Below are 19,340 nucleotides of genomic sequence, written 5' to 3' on the forward strand. Positions count from 1 at the left end.
ACAAATCCTAAAGCACCCAAGGCTATGTTGAAATCCACCATGAAAAAAAACCTATGTAAAAGAGTAAATAACACAAGTATACTTTTTTAAAAAAAGTATGACACAAAATGAACTGCAAACCTTTCAGAGGACACCATGTAATAAAGGCTTATTACAAATAGTGGACAGGCCTAGTTTTACATGCACATTTATCTACTGAAATAAACTGGACTACGCCAGTGGTGTGACAATGGTGGCAGCAGCCTGTGGCTAGGTTTTTGGATGGCCCCCTATTGCCATTGGGATGTGAGAACCGGCTTGCCCTTGAGCTGGTTTGACATCATGCCAGTCCTTCTCAGTGTCGAGCCAAACCCACCTGGGCTGGATTGGGGCTGGCTTGGGGTTCTACAGTTTTTAAAAATTATAATTTAAAAAACATTTTTTGCCTTGAGGGGTCTCTGGTGGTTCCCTCTCCCCCACCAGCTCCCCCGTCGGTCTCCCTCCAGGCTGTTTCAGCCCATTTTAAGGTCGTTCTGGCCCTTTCTGAGGGGGAGGTAGCCATTTGGGGGGCCACTGTGTATGTGCCATGGCCATGAGCAGCGGGCTCCAAAATGGCTGCCGCCACCTCTGACACAACCCGAAAACAGACTGAAACAGCTCGGGGAAGACTGCAGGGAGGCTGGCAGGTGGAGTGGGAACTGCTGGAGACCCTCCTGCAGCCATCAGTAGCACCCCCGAGGGCCTCAGAGGTGGTAGGTCCGCCATTTAGAAACAAAAACAAAAATCTTCCCTTGCACCTCCAAACTGGGCTTGAACTGGCTCAAATTTGAGCTGGAATGGGCCCTCATTCAGGCGTGCCAAAACCGAACTTCCTTAGTTTGGTATGAGCCCATTTCGGACGTGAACCGAACCAGGAAAACCGGTTTTGTGCACATCCCTATGTTGCAGCTCACCTCTGCAGCTGTTCACTCGCCGTTCGCCCCTGCAGCCCTTGCATGGCTCCTTGCTCACTGTCCCTGTTGCCACCAGCAATCTGACCTAATGGCATCACTACTCCAGTGTTGAGCCCATCCCAGCAAGAACAGGTGCTGGGATGGTGACATGATTAGACGGTGTCATGGCTAGCAAGGGAGGCAAAATGGCGGCCACAGAGGCAGTGGGTGAGAGTGGCTGAGCGGATGCCATGGAGGTGAGTGGTGGGTCAGCTTGGCAGCCTCACCTCTGGCTCATGAGCGCTGCACACTTCCACTCAATTTTGGATCTGCCCTACTGCACCCTCATCTTCCATGTGATGATCTTCTATCTACCATGTGATGAGAGGAGGAGAGCTGGTCTTGGCGAAGCAAGCATGAATTGCCCCCTTTGCTAAGCAGGGTCTGCCCTGAATTGCACTTGAATGGGAGACTACATGAGAGCTTGTAAGAAATTCCCCTTAGGGGATAGGGCCGCTCTGGGAAGAGCACCTGCATGCTTGGTTCCACGTTCCACGTTCCTTCCCAGGTGTCTCCAGAGATACTGCTGGCTGAGAGAGACTCCTGCCTGTAACTTTGGAGAAACCACCACCAGTTTGTGTAGACAATGCTAAGCTAGATGGACCAGTGATCTGACTCAGTATAAGGCTGCTTTCTTCATTTCTATGTTCTATGTTCTCTTAGCATTTTGGTCCCTTTCTCCTCTACACTTCTTCCAATCTCTGTGCCCTCTCCTTTCTCCTTGCCAATTGCCTTATCCGTGACAAAGGATTCCACATTACCTGAAAACATGAATATTGGCTGCTGGGTAAATTTTGTGTGTATATATGTAAACCTGGTCCATGGGATCATTCTAAAAGCAAAGTTTTTTAGGTTTCAGACTGCAGAGTTGGGACTCTGGGAGGGGAGTACAGTTCTAATACCTACATTGTACAGCATCTTTTACATTACCTCAATAATGAACTGGTTCACGGTGTTCCTCTCAAAGTACATCCTTCGCTCCCTCTTGTTTTGGCACAAGGATTTCTGTGACGTGCAAACCCCATCAGCTCCATACAGAACAATGTAGACATCCGCATCTGTACCGGCTCCAAAAATGTCACTTGTGTAGACAGTGACCTCATAGGGAACAACTGCACCAGGTAAAGAAAAAATAGGTCAGGCAAAGAGACAGGAATGAAGGATTCATTGGTTTCCATTGGCAATGAGCAAAGCACAAAAGTGGCTGGAATCAGACGCGGCCCTTCCATGAGGCAGGGTAAGGCAATCGTCTAGTCATGGATCCATGGAGGGGCACACAGTGGGCAGCTGGGTCCAGGTCCCCACTAATATGGGTGCCACCCCCACCATCTTTCCTTACCCACTGGGGTACACTGTTCATTTCATCCTACTCACCCCACTGAGGCACATCTCCCCCCCACAACCCCACCACCCCACCCTGAACTAGGAAGGCTCCACCACAACTGTCCAACCTGGTGCTACAGTCTGTGTGTCCCTTTGCTGCCTTGCTAGTATGGCTGAGCACGCACCCGCAGTTGAGGGACAGCATCCTATCAGCTTCAAGCAACAAAATGTCCTGGACCACCCCTCATTGGAATCATGGATATTTAAACAGAACAGTCTGTGTGCTGATGACTGTTGCATATTGCAGAGAGAAAGAAGATGGGTGACTATTGTCTTCCCAGGCTTTCGCCCCAGGCAGCTCCTTGGTTCTCCCAGACCTTGCCTGGCTATGAAGACTTCTTGGTCAGGCCATGCTGGATCCTCCTCTGGCCAAGAGACAGATTCTGATCTTGTCTGTGTGGATGCCTAGCCTGTCCCTAAGTGTCTGTGCCCAGCCACCAACTCCCTTGTTTTCTGATTCCCCTCCCTGCCTGCCTGCCTGCTTCTCTTCCACGTCTCTAGCTTTCTTGCCTTTTTGCTTGCTTCTCATCTGTATCCCTTTTACCCGAGAGCACCTTTCTCTACAAGATCCACACCACTCATTAAGATCATCAGGAAGGGTCTGTCTACAGGTGCCACCAGTTCATCTGGTGGCGATCTGGGATAGGGAATTCTCTGTTGTTGCCCCTCGGTTGTGGAACACACATGGAAGATTATCTTCCTTGGAGGCCTTCAGGAGAGGCCTAGAGACCCATCTCTTTAGCCTGACGTTTAACAATACCTTGTTTTAATTGTGATTTTAATCTATTTTTAATTGGCTTTTGGTTTTAATTATCATGTATTTTTTATTTTAGTGTGCAATTTAGGAAGGGCGGTATAAAAATCAAATGCATGAATCAATGAATTAATCAATGAATGAATAGATAAAGAAATCTTCATCAGACTTGCTGGTTGGTCTAGGACAGAGATTCTCAACGTTGGGCCCCCAGATGTTATTGGACTTCAACTCCCATCATCCCCAGCCACAGTGGCCTGAAGTGGAGCTGAAGTCCAATAACATCTGGGGCCCAACATTGAGAATCCCTGGTCTAGGAGACCTGCTCTTGCTGGCCAGAGACTCACTTTGCTCCACTCTCAACTACACCTACCCAGGAGCTAGTGACTGGCAACCTTGGAATGAGTCTCTTCCAATGTATAACAGTTCCAGCTGCAGCAATGAGTAGGTGATCATGTTGAGCCCAGTAGTGGCCCATGCTAAGAAGCGGGAGGGGTGGAAAGCCCTTCCAGATTCACCCAGTAGCAGAGGGAAACCCCCTACTGAATGAATGACCAACCCACATGGCTCAGTTACATCCAGGGTGGGGCCAGAACAGGGCAAGAGAGCATCTGTGGGTACCAAAGCAGCAGAGATTCATTGTCCATCCCTCCAACTTGTTAGCACAGGCTGCCTCTGGTTGAGTCCCATGCTATGGAAAGCTTCACCATAATGGACTCCGCTACCTGGGAGTTATTTGCACATGGCTTCGTGCTGCGGGGTAAATGCTGAGCAAAGCCACTTCGAATTACACTCGCGGCATCTGAGGGAAGCAGCCCCTCCCCTCTGCTCTCGGGTTTGCTTTTGATGCAGGTTTGCATTGCATGCCTCTGTGTTTTCCTTCTAGTCAATGGGGAGAGAGCGAGTGAGAGAGCGCTCCTTGGATAGGGACGCAATGATTCTGCATCAGTGCTTCTCCTATTTGCTCCGGCATTTTCAGAAAAACTGTCCTGAAACCAGCATTTTAAAAAATGGGAAATACATCAAGATAAGCTAGAATTCAGGAGACAAAACCCAATCTGTGTATGGAGTGCTTCCAAGGATCTTGAATGGACTTCAGGGTAAGTTTGGCTGGTGTGTGAATGCACACACACATCCTTCCAGAGGAGATTCGGGGTAACAGCCCCGTCTGTAAAAGCTCCTGGAAATATAAAAGACCACTTGGATTTATTCCATAGTTGTTTATTGATTACAGGCTATATGTTTGCAGCTGAATTCTTTTTAAGCATGTGCCCAAATGCAACCTTTTTGTTATACCTTTCCCTATTCCTGATGAATTCACTTGACGTTCCTTTGTTAAATGAATATAATCTGTTGTTCTAAATGGTGTCCCATACAAGAGTTGTGTTGTGTAGTTTAACATGTAACCAAAAAATTGTAAAACAGAAGCTCCTTTTTTTAACAAAACAAAATAAAACCTCTGTTAAAGGCACAGGAGCAGGCCAAGCTTTTTTTTTTCCTGGCAAGTTGGCAACCCTGAGTGGTCTGAGAGTGCTCTTGCCATGCTGGGACTTATACTTTCAGTATTCTGTGTGCTGGGCTACTTGTGCCCTAACACTGAAAAGAGGCTGCTACACCAAAGGTTCCCAACCTTGGGTCCTCAGATGTTATTGGACTACAACTCCCATCATCCCCAGTAACAATGGGAGGATGATGGGAGTTGTAGTCTAGCGACATCTGGGGACCCAAGTTTGAGGACCACTGCTCTACACAATTCAACAAGTAACAGGAACTGGCAAGCATAGAGCTAGGATCTCCAAATTTTATAACACATAGGAATGGAGTGGCAGCAAGGGGCCATGTTTTCAAAACTTTCTTTAAAAGTGCAGAAAAATGCTCACAGCCACCCCACCCACCCTCCATTCATTCATTCATTCATTCATTCAATTCATTCATTCGATTTCTATACCGCCCTTCCAAAATTGGCTCAGGGCGGTTTATACAGAGAAATAATACATAAATAAGATGGATCCCTGTCCCCAAAGGGCTCACAATAAAAAAAGAAACATAAGATAGATACCAGCAACAGTCACTGGAGGTACTGTGCTGGGGGTGGATAGGGCCAGTTACTCTCACCACATTAAATGGTGCCTCTTTGCCAAGTTAGCAGGGGTAAACTCTCAGCCATGTGCTGGTTTAACTGTCACAGGCCTGAAAGAACATGTTCCGTGACATGCACACCCATTTTTTCTTGTACTGGCAACAACCAAACCTCTTGAAATGTTATACCTACTACCAGTGTTCCCTCTAATTTTTTTCCATCTGTGCACAGAATGAACTTTGTTCTGGGTGGAAGTATCAAGGCTGTGTGTGTGCACGTGCATTCAGAATGGGGCCTTCTAGATTCAGCCTGAGAGGGATCTAAAATTAATTGAGCGGACATAAAAACACTTGTGAATGTGCGCATATGCGCATACCTTCGAGCAGGGCTGCTCAACTTTGGCCCTTCTGCAGATATTTGCCTACAACCAGGGCTGGATTAAGCTAGTGTGGGGCCTGTAGAATATGTGATAAAGGGGCCCTAAATTTTAAAGAATGCACATAAATATTAAAACATAAATTATTTACTTGCATAGTAAAGTAATTCAATTTTTTCATTTGTTATATTTTGGAGTATGGGAGACCAAGCCACAAACTCACACTTACTACAACCGTGAACATTCATATACCGTATTTCAATCAAAATTCTCAAAGCGATTTACATAGAAGAATAAAGAGTGGATAGATGATTCTCTGTCTCCAAAGGGCTCACACTCTAAAAAGAAAAATGTGGTAGGCACCAGCAACAGCCACTGGACAAATGCTGTGCTGGGCCTTCTCTTAAAAGGCACGTTTAGCAAAAAAGGGATCTTTTATCTAACATGGACCAAATAAAACAGCTAAAGTTTTAACTTTAATTCCCAGTTAGAAGCCAGGCATGCAGGGCCCTTGAAAACACGGGGCCCATAGCAAATGCTACATTTGTTACTACGTTAATCCGCCATAGCCTACAACTCCAATAATCCCTGACTGCTGGCCACTGTGGCTGGGGATTATGGGAGTTGTAGTTCAAAAACCGCGGGAGGGCCAAAGTTGAGCACTCCTGCCTTAAAGGAAACACTGCCTACTGCTATTATTTGCACACCACTTTTCAATGAACAGTTCTCCAAGCGGTTTACATATAAAAAGAATAATAATAAGAAGATGGCTCCCTGTCCCCCGAAGGGCTCACAGTCTGAAAAGAAACACAAGGTCCATACCTGCCAATAAGTCCCTATTTTCCTATTCAGGTGAATGGGAAAATAGGGTCATGTTGGCAGGTATGAAAGTGGATACCGGCCACAGCCACTAGAGAGGTGCAGTGCTGGGGTTGAATAGGGCCACTTCCTATCTCCCTACTAAATATAAGAGAATCATCACTTTGTAAAATGTCCCTTTGCCTAGTTAGCAGGGGAACCTGCTAAGGTATCAAATCACTTTCTTCTCTTACTGCAAACAAGGGAAATAATCTGCAAGGTTAATGGTTGGGAAATTAGATTACTGTTAGAAGCACAAAGTATTCATTTACGATGAGCAACCAGGAGGCAAACCTAACCTGTCTGTGTCAGCCTGTTTGGTGGTTTCAAAGCAATGGATAACCTGGGGCTGAGGATACTGCAAGTGATGATGCAGCATACCAGTTACTTGCAGAGCCAGCTTACACTTTGCTTTTTAAACTTGGGCACCAAAATTACCAGTAGCAGTTGTCGTTGCCATAGTAGGGATTCTGAATCATTTTTATCCCACCTTTCTGCTTTGACAGAAGCACTTAGGGTGGTTTACAAAAATTAAAAGCTTCAATTAAAAAAAATTAAAAGAAAAAAAATTAAATTAATTAAAATTAATTTAAAATTAAATTAAATTAAAAGCTTAAGTAAAATCACAACAACCCAAATATGGAAACACTAGCAAAAACAAAAGGAACAAACATGTGCTAGTAGCAACAGTCAGGCATGTATTGGGATTACTATAATGCAATCTACATGGGGTTGCCTTTGAAGAGGATTCAGAAGCTTCAGCTGGTCCAGAATGTGGCAGGAAGGATGTCCGTGGACGCGGGTCACAGCAGCTATCCTGCAGTAGGGGTGTGCACGAACCAAAAAATGTGGTTCGGTTCAAATTAGAACCAATTCGAACCAAACCGTCTTGCTCCGAACCAGTTTGGTCGAACCAACCGGCTGGTCTGGTCTGTTAGACCAAACCTTTTGGTGCAGTTCATACAGCCAATATACTTGTAAACAGGAATCCGTTGAGGATTTCCCTTTAAATCTACAGGGTTTGGGGACTCTGCTAACAGTAAGGGACGATCAGGCGGGGGTGTTGAGAGAGGTAAACAGCTGCTTAACTGGCTAGCACGTTTGTGCTAGTGCTGTTGTTTGCCCTCCCAGTGCAGCCCCCAGCATGCTCCCCCCTCCTTTACCAAGCTGCCAGCTCAGCTGTGAGGTTCTAGCAAATTGAACAGCCACGCAAATGGCCTTGGTGTGTGCGTGGAGGCCCGAACTGAGCTGCTCCCAAGCCAACACTTCAGTAAAGGAGGGGGGAGTGCACTTGGGGCTGCACCAGGGAGGGTGAGTGGCAGCGAGCGGCGGCAGCAGCAGCCGTGCCGACCATGTAAGCAGCTTATTACCTTTCTCACTGCCCCCACCTGGCGGCCCCTTACTATGCCGATCCGGTTCACCCGAACCAGGCCTGGTTCGGTTTGATCATGAACCGAACCACCCCTGGTTCGGTCTGCAACCGAATCTCCGAACCGGCCCCAGTTCAAGGCAAACCGTTTGGGCACAAACCATTCGTGCACACTCTTATCCTGCAGCAGCTTCACTAGTTGGTTGTCTGCATGCTTCTAGGCAGGATTCAAAGTGCTGTTCTTTTGACCTTCAAACCCCTACATGGCTCATGTGCCAGTTTACCCATCAGATCTCCTTTGCTCACATTAACCTGCCAGGGCCCTCCAAGCATGCTCACAGGCTCTGCTCTTGGTCCCACCACGGATGCAAATGTGGTTGCTGAGGGCTGGGGACAGGGCCTTTTCAGCAGGGGCCTGAAAAGCCTGTACTCTGGATGCCCTCCCTGAAGGGCTTTGTGGTTCTTCCCCGTGGGTTAATTTTGAAAATAATTTGAAAACTCTCAATTTTAAAGAAACATTTTCAAACCGGTTTTAATTAGATTTCCAGTTTTACTCCTGTCTGATATTGCCTGCCACACTCGCTTGTCTTTTTTAAGAAAAATGTTTGTTTTAGTATTTATTTTATTTTACTGTTGTGTTTTTATTGTAAGCTGCCCCAAGCAGCAGTGTGTTGGATGAGTGGGATAGAAACATTTAAACAAACAAATTAATAAAATAAGTACAGGCAAAACCCGTTATACGCGGAACTGCTATTCGCAGTTCCGCATATCCGCAGGTGTCAAATAGACACGCAACCTCTTTATCCGTGGATATGAAAGGGTTAAAACCCACATATCGGTGGTTCCTAGAAGGCTGTAAATGACTTCATAGGTCATTTCTGGCTGCCATTTGGAGCCATTTTATGACTCATTTCATATCTATCTATCTATCTATCTATCTATCTATCTAAAATTGGAAAAAATTCTATGTCTTTTTGAGACTTTTGAGGGGCATTTGGGGAACATTGCTGGATAACAGGAGACCTGCGGAGCACGGTAGGGCACTTTATTTGGCCAGTTTTCACTTTTTGGAGGTGATTTGGGGTTTTTTTTTAGTCTGGGAACCTAATCCCCATGTTCCCATAGACTCAATGCCTCATTATCCACAGGTTCATTATCCATGGTAATCTGAGGGAACGGAACCCCTGCAGATAATGAGGTCCACCTGTAAGTAAGTAAGTCAGGCTGCAGACCCCACCTCAGATGCTTTCTGACATATTTTTAAAAGGTCACACCTCACTGGAAGGCAAGGAGTGAGGGGGCCAAGTGAACCTCTCGCGCGGGAGGGGGGGAGATTCAGAGCCTGGGTGTAACAACCAAAAAGGCCATGTATTTACTTGCCCATCTCACATGGTAAAGGAATGCAAAATAAAATTATTATTATTATTTATTTATTAGGTTGAATTGCCAAATTTAAAAGCCAGAATTCTCATGCAGTGTGGTCAAATTGTGACTGACACAAATGTATTTAAATTGAGATGTATCCCTGCAATAAATACAGACATGAGGCACATCTTCCAATTGCTGCTTCTATGTTTATTCCAGGAAACCTGCTTATTTAAATGCAGATATGCCATTCACAATTGATGGAATTGCACATGCATTTTACCATATTATTCATGAAAGCATGAATTGGTCTTTATATCATGTAATACACTGCAGATATGAGAGATGGCTTCTCACTGACTCGCAGAGGACTCTTCTGCCTTATGCTTTGAAACTAGTTCGTTTTGGTCCCTGGGTGAATCTTCATATCAGTGATTCCTCTTTGGGACTCCACTGGCACCCAGACCTTGTGTGGCCCCGGTCAGGTTCATCATGTGCAGAGTGTTCTGTTGCACAAGGTTCAGAGTTTTCTGTTGCACAAGGCTCTCCTACATACTGTATGTAATCACCCATTGTTCGTTAGCATTTCTACTCACATGGGACATATTTTACTGTTTGCAGTTCTGCAGGAAAGAGGACCCTTTCAATAGATCCATCATCTTCTGTTTTATCCAGCCAACGACCACAAGGAAACTTCAAGCACAAGCCAAGACACGGAGCATCCACTTCGACCCACTCCAGAAACCAGCCTGAAGCTTTACCTGCAGTGGAAAAGGAGAGACACATTTTCACCAATACTCTATCCCTATCCAGACATAATAGTGTATGTGCGTTCAGGTGTCTGTACACAGACATGTTGCCGTGTGAATGACTGTTTGGCCACATTCACACATAATCTGAAATCAGAGGTTGACGAACCCACAATTTCAGATTCAAACTGTAAACCACATCGCAGACTTTCGTCCAACCGTGGTCCAGCAACCTCCAGTTTCAGGAGAGGGGAGCCCCTCCCTCATCCTGGTCTGCCGAGGCTGATCCCAGCAAGCTCCATAGCACTCCCATTGCCAGACTGTGGGGAAGGTATCAGCATGTCACCAGAGCGGCTGTGATTGGCCACCATCTTGAACGGGGCGTGCCAAGTGTGATTGTGCCTTTTTGGAATGATCCTCCCACCCTTGGGAGGGAAAGGGCATTTAAAAGCATTTAAATGCCATGCCATGCTATGCCAGTGCTACTTCTTACAGTGATTGCACCACTGCCTTTGTAAGAGCCCCAAAACAAAACTGTCCCACACAAGCATGATTCTGGAGGGGGGGTGGATGCTGAGGTGCACTATTCTCCTGTTACTCAGGGAAGGCCAGGGAACATGATGACTTCCTAGGAGGGAAGTCACATATATGAGTGAGGGTAAAGGATCCTGGGGGGTCTTTCCCACCATGACCTAGGATGCTCTTGCGAGGGCTCACCCTGGCAAAGCAGTCCACGCAGACCAAACCACATTCCTGTTCCCCTGGCAGTTTGCTGCAGCTGGACTACTATTCTCATGAGAGAGGCAGTCTCCTGGGGAGGACCATTGGGGTAAACATCCTCGGTCTTCTGTTGGACTGCATGCTCATGAGTTGAGCTAACCCAACAAAGGGGCCCCCGCTTGCATGGGGCTCCCACTCTCTTTGGTTAATGATAAAACTTTTGCACTGTAGCCCAATATATTAAAGAAATAGGAAGTGGCTGTTTGAGAATCCCCGGTTGAGGCTGCCTTTTAAACCCGACCTCGGGTACCACCACCACCCCGCCATGTGTTTCCATCCCGGTGGTCTAATGGGATGCCCTGCTAATTTTGCCACCTGGAGTGTTTGTGCTTGTGGACATTCGTCATGGTCACTTCATTCTCGGGAAGCAAAGCACTTAGTGCCCATCCTGTCATCCCATCCTCTTTCCCTCCTGCTTGCCTGGAGTTGGGGAGCAAGAGAAAGAGTGGGAAGAGGGAATGCCCCTGTGTGACTTTGCTGCTTGACAGAGTGACAAGCTTGGAATTGGACGTGGTGGCGTTACTGTTGCCAAGCAACTGCATTGCTGCATCAGAGACAAGAGGGGTGGAGTTGGTGCTCGGAGAGGCAGCCAGCGAGAAGCAACACAGGCATGGAGTGGGCGGAATCCTGGGTGGGTCTGTGCTGCCCTCTCTACTGCAGTTCCAAGAACAATACCGAACTGTGGTTATGGTGCAGTCTGCACTCAGACGTAATGTTTCAGTGGCCAAACCTCAGGTCCCGGTGGCAAACCTTGCTGCATACCTTACTGCAATTTGAAGGTTCAAATTGGAGTTTGGCAAAGCAAACTGCAGGTCTCTTTCACTGTAAAACTGTCATTGCGCACATTCAGAAGCAATGGAGTTCCAGCCTCTGCTCCGTGTAACTCTGGTTTTGCATTATGTCCGAATTCAGCCTTTGTGAATTTATCCGTATGTAAAGGTTGCTGGTTCGAATCCCTGCTGGTATGTTTCCCAGACTATGGGAAACACTTATATCGGACAGCAGCGATATAGGAAGATGCTGAAAGGCATCATCTCATACTGCGTGGGAGATGTCAATGGTAAACCCCTCCTATATTCTACCAAAGAAAACCACAGGGCTCTGTGGGCACCAGGAGTCGAAATCTACTCGATGGCACGCTTTACATTTATTTTAAAAGTGAACATGAAATACAGGCCCCTTGAATGGCACGAAAGAGAGAGGAAGTGTACTGCTATGCATGTGTTCAACGTATCATATGAACAATTGTACTTATGTACAGAGCTGTACATGCATACACTGGTTTATAGACTATACAGCACTCTGCTGAGAGTGAAGCACACACACTGGTTCCATTCATCTACAAACTCTGTCCACTCTGCTGCAACATGCAGAGAGACTCTGTGGCACTTAAGAATTGTCTCAATGCGCTAGCAACCATTTCCTCATCATAATGGGATTGTCATGGTTAGAGCATTGACATAATTCTTAGGCCGCATGGAGCTTCTCCATGCTCAGTAGCATGGGGATGGGGTTTGGACAGAACCAAAATGCCCCACTCTTGGATCTGAGAGTGCTACACAACATGTATGCTATTGTACACAGATTGTGCATATGCTGAATATAATGTTTGAATAGGGCTTCTGTGTAGATGTCTACACTACAACCCCAAAGGCATTTACCGCAGAGCAGCTCCATTAAAGCAAACAGGTTTGCTCTAAAATGTGTATAATTGCTACTGAACTCTGTAATTTGCATGTCAAGTTGCTATTTGTGTGTGCATGTGTTTTTGTTTTTGAGCCCAGGTGAATATTCAAACTCCAAAATGTGCCTGAAAAAGGGTATGTACTTATGAAGCTGCTTTGTGTTGAGCCAGGCAATTGATCCATCCATCCTGCCTGCCCTCCATCCCTCCATCCCAGAACTGTCTACTCTGAGTGTCCATAGCTCTTAGGCAGCATTATTTCTCAATGACTGCCTTCGGACATAACGCTAAACTGGAGGCAGACATGCCAGAGGTTCAATTCCATGGTCACCCGAATGCGTGAAACCGCGGTTTCGTCACCCAACTGACCTGAGGTTTTTGACCCCAAAGCATTACCTGACCTTCCGTTCCAGTGAAATTTGCTGCTGGAACCTCAGGTTTGAAGGCAGAATAGTGTCGTCTGCATTCTACCATTGTCATAACTTGGGTTTTTTGCTGTGGCTGCTCCTGAAACCATAGAGAGGGTGGCTCAGACCGGCCCAGAAATGCGTCAGCTCTTCTCACTGGCTGCCTCTCCGATCAGTTGCCCCACCGCCTCAGTCTCCACACTCTTCCTGCCATTGCCTGGCAACAAGGATGCCACGTTGCCACATCCCAAGCTTGAATACATGTAAAGGGAGAGAACCACATTGGGGAAAACACACTTGCCACTGCACCTCATTGTCTCCCCTTTGTCAATCTGCATGAAAAGGATGGGATGACAAGATGGGCACAGCGGAAGAGGTCTCCAGCAGTGGACTGCAGAAGTATGTGCGCAAACACATGGAGCCCTGGTGACACCAAGAACTGGGCTACTCTGTTGTTTCCCAACAAAGATCACACATGCCAGGGGAGTGATACCATGTCACTTGGCAGAAATACCAATGTGCGGACCCAGTGCAGAAACCCATGGAAACCCTGTCCATGGAAACCTTCCTGTTGTCTAGTCATATAAAGAAAGAGACAACATGTTTCCCCACAAATCTGCTCTCTGTATCTGTCCATTTGCTTGTGTTACTTGAGCAACCTGCAACGCACACCTTGGCATGTTGCCCAGCACGCAGGACCTTTAATTGCAGTTTCCATACAAGATGTTTTGACAGCTTCCATCCAGGGAAGGGGATTCATTTAATCACACACCTGATCAAGTGTGGCTGCCCAGCAAGGCATCCTTTCAAAGGCATTGCATGTGGAGTGTGGTTGGTCAGCAGGATATTGATTTCCCTGAATGTCTGGACAGTGCCTATATTATTGAGTTTCCCGTGGACAGTCCTGCTCTCATCAACTGTATAGAGTGGACCCCTAAACACTGCACGTATATGTATGTGTATCCAAATGTTCAGCCTTGGGCCCCCCGGCTTGGAGATGCCCCAGACTGGTGCAGTACCATGTGTACCGGCAAAGGGATAACCCAAAGTGTGAACTATAAGACAGCCCGTAGAATTCTTAAGTAGTTCTGTTCTACTTTCTGTACAAATTTTTAGGGGAAGGGGGGCCCAGCCCCTTCCCCTTGGGTGCAAACAAGCAGTCTCATCCAACCTCTGGAGAAGAACCATCTTGAATTCATCTGGATGATGGTTACAGCGACAGGCTAGAAAGCCCAGTGTGACAATAAAATGTGCAATAGATGTACATTCCCTTCTTCCAAGGACCTCTCTCTCTCATGACAGTGCCAGGCCATAGAGGCATGTATGCGCAGCCCTATTGCTGGATCCATGCATGTCCTGGGGAAGGGTACCCCAGCAACACCTTTCAGGTCCTGGCAACTGCCATGAAGCAGGAGTCCAAGAGCTCCCTCTGGCAATCTGGTCTTCCTGAAACACATGCCCACATGGGGTTTTTTACCCTGCACAGCCACCAGGGATTGCTCTAATCCATGGGTGCCCTGCCCCAGAATGCCCCGGGGTGGCCAATTTACATACACCACAATGCTGGTCCCAGCCTGGACCATTTGAATGTGGACTGTGGTCTATCCCTGGTGTTTCCCTAGTTTGCTCACCTGAGACCAGCCAACACATGGAGTGGCCTGGACTCCTTGGGAGTCTGGAAAGGTTGAGTCGAGATGGGAGGATATGGAGTATGAGTTCAATTATTAACCAAATACTAGGAGTCCCTCATCAGTGGGGGCCCCTAGAGTTGGATGGCCTACCTCATGAGAGCGCAGTCCAACAGAGATCTGAAGCTCATGGAGCTTGTGGTCTTCCCCAGTGGACTGGCCCTCTCATGAGATGGCTAATCTCCAGCTGGCAAGCCAGCATGGGAGCAGGAGTGTGTTGGAGCTTCCTGTTCTGCTTTGCCTGGGTCTACCATTCCAAGAGCATCCTTTTTCACGGTAGACCAAACCCTAGGATCCTTTGCACACCCATATATCTATATCTATATATCTATCTCCCCTCATCATAACTCTTTGCTATGGAGGGTTGGCCCAGGCCCAGCTGGAAGTTTTGCCATTCCACTCCAGCACTCTAGAGCTCAAGTAGATGGCTTGCTCAGCCTTTCTGGGTGGGCCACCTCGCCCATGCCAATGGCAACACCTATGTTCTCCCCACATCTCATGGCTGTTCTTTTCCTGTCCGCCATATTTCACTGTGAAACTGTATTGTGTTTAAAAAATGGTCAGAATCGGAGTGCCACCCTCTTTGTTTATATGGGGTTGACTTATTGTAAGAAAACATGATTGTGGAAACTGGGTGGTGGCAGCAACACTAAACACTTTTCCTAAGAGTCCAGAATCAATACTATTAGGTATTGATAACCATGCTCTACCGAGGAAATATTGGACCCTCTTCATGTACTTAACTGCGGCAGCAAGACTGACATTTGTGCGCAAATGGAAAGACAGTCAATGCCCGTCTAAAGAGGATTGGATTCTTACAGTACTAGAATTGGCAGAAATGGTGAAATTAACATCACTACTAAGAAATAAATTTGAAGAATTTAAAAAAGAATGGGACCCTCTTCTTGTCTATTTAAAAATACATCGCAAAATGGATTTTTGTCAGGCCTTTGAGGGCGAATAACAAATGTCTTAAAAACACCCTAAAGTTGTTTTTTATATGAATTACTGGGGAGAGAATGTTTAATCTATAGGCAAGATCCGGTTATTGTCAACAACACTTGTTCCAGTGATGAGATGGAAGTCTGTATTGTGTGTGTTTGTGAGTGTTTGTATCATTTGTGTTTGTCCTTTTGTGTTGTGAAAATCGAATAAAAAGTATAAGACAAAAAAAGGTAATACTCAGGGATTCAGGCATAGGGAAAGCTTGAGAAACAGCTCCTCACTTAATTTTTTGGGGTAGAGAGAAAACATACTTTTGTGGGGGAGAAGAATATGTTTGAGGGATTGCAGATAAGGAGTTACTAGGTTTGTCAGTGGGTAGAGTTCAGTAAAATGAGGGGGGAATTCCTCTTATGCTCAGAAAAGGAATCTGCACCCCTGGTAATGCTTGAGGATCTGTAGATGCAAAAAGATTAAGAACTCCTGATTTAACTACTGTAGAGAACTTTGAAAGTTAAACAGCTGGGTGTAATACAAATAAGCCACACACAATTAAAAAGCCAGCTGCATCATTTTAAGCCAACATACCTTTATTGTCATGGCCAATCTTTATTTTCTTCAAGTCTCCGAGGTCCACACATTCCACCGTGAAGATGTCAGTCTTCCCGCGTTCAAATTTGTTCTTGTTTGTCTTGGAGGCCATCAAGAAGATTGCCCCTGTTGTGTTGAAATCACAGATTCCCACTGATTACAGGATGGGAGGGTAGGACTGGCACCTGCCTTCACCACACTTTAACACCTGTCAAGAGGCTGGCCAGTTGGGGCTCCGCAGAGAACGGTGTCATCTTTGCAGACCTCATGAGAGGCCTGGCCAGGTCAGAGCTGCTGCCTGCCTCCAACTCAAAATGAAAGTCTGTCTCCAAAGATTCTGAAGTGATGGACAATTTCGGGAATGAGAGAATTCTTTGCCCCAGCGCCCAACCTGCCCTAATGATGACCCCAAACAGGGCAATATGGAGAAGAAACACATGACAGTTCAGATCTACACATGACCCAGTTCTTTGCTGGCAATGATTATAATAGGTGTTTATAGAGCATTTTGGGGAAATGTCAGACACTACTGCACAGACCTAATCTCAGGAACTTTCAACAGTTGTGTAAGATTACTGTATCTCTCCGCCCTGTGCGGGATTGCGGGCAGAGCGCAGCAGCTTGCAGTGCTTACACACTGGTAAAAGTAAAAGGCAAAGTGTGCCGTCAAGTCGATTTAGACTCCTGGCGCCCACAGAGCCCTGGGGTTTTCTTGGGTAGAATACAGGAGGGGTTGACCACTACCTCCTCCTGCGCAGTGTGAGATGATGCCTTTCAGTATCTTCCTATATCGCTGCTGCCTGATATACGTGTTTTCCCATAGTCTGGGAAACATACCAGCGGGGATTCAAACCAGCAACCTTCTGCTTGTTAGTCAAGCATTTCCCCGCTGCGCCACTTAAGTAAGCACCTGCTTATTTCTCCTTAAAGGCACCTCTTCCCCCACCCACTACTGCCCTCACTGTCTGCATGGCTCTCACTGCCTCTCTCTCACTCACCCCCTTACTGGCCCTCCACCCATTTCTCTCAGCGGTCTGTCCCCCACCTCACTGGCCCAGAGTCTTTGCCCTCGACACCAGCCTCAGTTTCTGGGGCACACCTTTGCTGCTTGCAAGCCAGCTGAGGCAATGTGGAGCAGCACCAGTCAGCCTGTCGTCTTCACTGCTGCACTGCTAAACCAGTATCAGCTCTTTCTCAAGGAGGGGAGCGAAAGCGAGTGAGTGAGAGCACGGACGCTGGCTTAGTAGTGCAGCTGCAACCAAGGCCAGCTGCTGCTGCAGAAGTTGGTGGCCAGACCCTAAGGGGTATACCCGTGAGTCAAATGGGCCATAACCCAAAATTTGGCTTTAAAAAAGCCAAATCTGGCAACAGAGCTGCAGACATGTTTGGGGCCATCATGCAAGACATGGTGACGTACCCCACTTGGGAGGAGAGCTGGTCTTGCAGCAGCAAGCATGAATTCCCCCCTTTGGTAAGCAGGGACCACCTTGGTTTGCATTTGGATGGGTGATTACACGTGAGCACTGTCTGCTCACTGTCTGCTGTAAACTATTCCCCTCGGGGGATGGGGCCGTAGCTTAGGGATGTCCACGAACCGGTCCAAAGGCCATGCAAGAGGCCTTCGACCAGTTCGTGCTGGTGCCGGTTCAAAGTTCAACGCTGGCTGGGGGGGTCGCACTTATCCCTCCTGCCACTTTCCCCCCGCCGACGCTCCATTTTAAAAAATGGTTTTGGGGGAGGCAGCATTCCTCCCTGCCACCCCTGCCCCCATTGTTCGCCCAGAAATACCAGAAGTACAGGCTGCGTGTATGGACACTGCCACGCATGTGCGCCTGGCACATGCGCAGCCCGTACTTCCGGTATTTCAGGGCAGCAATGGGGGCAGGGGCGGCAGGGAGGAATGCTGCCACCCCGAAAACCTTTTTTAAAAATGGAGCACCAGCAGAAGGAAAGTGGCGGGAAGGGTCAGTGCCACCCCACCACCACCCCACCACCACCCTTAAAGGGAGACTCCCGCTGGCCCCGAACCGCACCTCCGCGGTTCCATGCACATCACTACTGTAGCTCAGTGATAGAGCATCTGCTTGCATGCAGAAGGACCCAGGTTCAATCTCCGGCATCTGTAGAGCTGGAGGGGGGGGGAATTCCTGCTTGATACCCTGGAGAGCCACTGCCAGTCCGTGTAGACAATATGAGCTAGACATACCAATGGTCTGACTCAGTATAAGGCAGCCTCTTATGTTCCTACCCACGAAGGTGGGGTGGGTGAAATCCAGGCTTTTGAGCTGATAGGAGTCAGTTTAAGGAGAGGTGATATGAAGTCAGTTCTGGATGCCACTTGGGGTGGGCTGGTGAGGGAGGGCGTAGGCTGCTTTTTGCCGTTAGCTCCCACCTGCGAAGGGCAACAATCCAGGGCTGGGACACAAAGCACCCTGGCCTTTATAGAGAGCCTTAAAACCGCTAGAGGAGGATCCAGGAAAATGGTGTATGTGAGTGTGTCGGGTGGGGGGAGTCACAGCCAAAGGTCTGAAAATACTAGACCTCTCCATGTCATGAAAAATTCTGATCTGATTCAGCAGCGCTAATGAGCAAAACGTTTTGCCTTGATAAGATAAAAGCATTGACTGAAAGGATAGATGAAGCCACTGTGCCAAATCTTTTGAGCCTCACTGCAGCCATTAGGTGAGTGGCCAAAATCCATCTTTCTCTCTCTCCTCCACACCACTCCTACTCTCTCTCTGGCTGTTCTTGACTCTTACCTGTATCATCTTTGGTCCCATAAAGAACGATGAACACATTGGCATCTGTCCCACCGCGCTTCTTATCTGCAGTTTTTACTGTCACGGTAAATGTAGTGGATTGAGCTGTCAGAAAGAAGAACCTCCATTGGGAAGGCTGACATCTGAGGTCCTACACATATTATTTCTTCTCTTGTTCCATTGCAAGTGGGGCTATTTTATGGAACAGGGAAGTGTGTAGGGGATCATCTCCAGCATAGGGAGTGTGTTGGAGATACTGGCTGGCATCCCGAGTAACAAATGAAGAAAGTCTGCACTATCAACAAAGCTGTGCTAGTGCAACGAGTGTGTGTTGTGGTGCAGAGCTATAGGGATGCTTGAAATCGTGCTCTTGTGGAAAGGTTCACTACGAAACATATGTGGTGTGCCAGAGGTTGTGCACCTTTTTGTGGAAACACAAACATGCTTGCACTAGTGCGAAACTATTTGCACAACTAGCTAGTGCAATGTATTTGCACAAGTGCTTTGTTAGTTCAGATGCCAGCCATTAATTCATATTTATACACCTTTAGATGCGTCTTTACATGCATCTTTATGCACATCTT

At 47.2% G+C, this 19,340-nt stretch overlaps 1 protein-coding gene across 1 annotated transcript in view; it reads right to left on the minus strand.

Moving 5' to 3' along the window:
- The window catches only part of LOC128348218 (lipoxygenase homology domain-containing protein 1-like), a 90,472-nt gene that overhangs the window by 4,154 nt on the left and 66,978 nt on the right, over nucleotides 1-19,340 (minus strand). The window contains exons 16-19 of the mRNA XM_053303958.1: nucleotides 18,757-18,861; nucleotides 15,995-16,123; nucleotides 9,753-9,917; nucleotides 1,902-2,083 (exon numbers count right to left, since the gene is read on the minus strand). Coding sequence (XP_053159933.1) covers nucleotides 1,902-2,083; nucleotides 9,753-9,917; nucleotides 15,995-16,123; nucleotides 18,757-18,861 — 581 coding nt within the window. The remainder of the gene's footprint in view (nucleotides 1-1,901; nucleotides 2,084-9,752; nucleotides 9,918-15,994; nucleotides 16,124-18,756; nucleotides 18,862-19,340) is intronic.

This window comes from Hemicordylus capensis, chromosome 2 (assembly GCF_027244095.1).
Source record: "Hemicordylus capensis ecotype Gifberg chromosome 2, rHemCap1.1.pri, whole genome shotgun sequence".
Lineage (NCBI taxonomy): Eukaryota > Metazoa > Chordata > Lepidosauria > Squamata > Cordylidae > Hemicordylus > Hemicordylus capensis.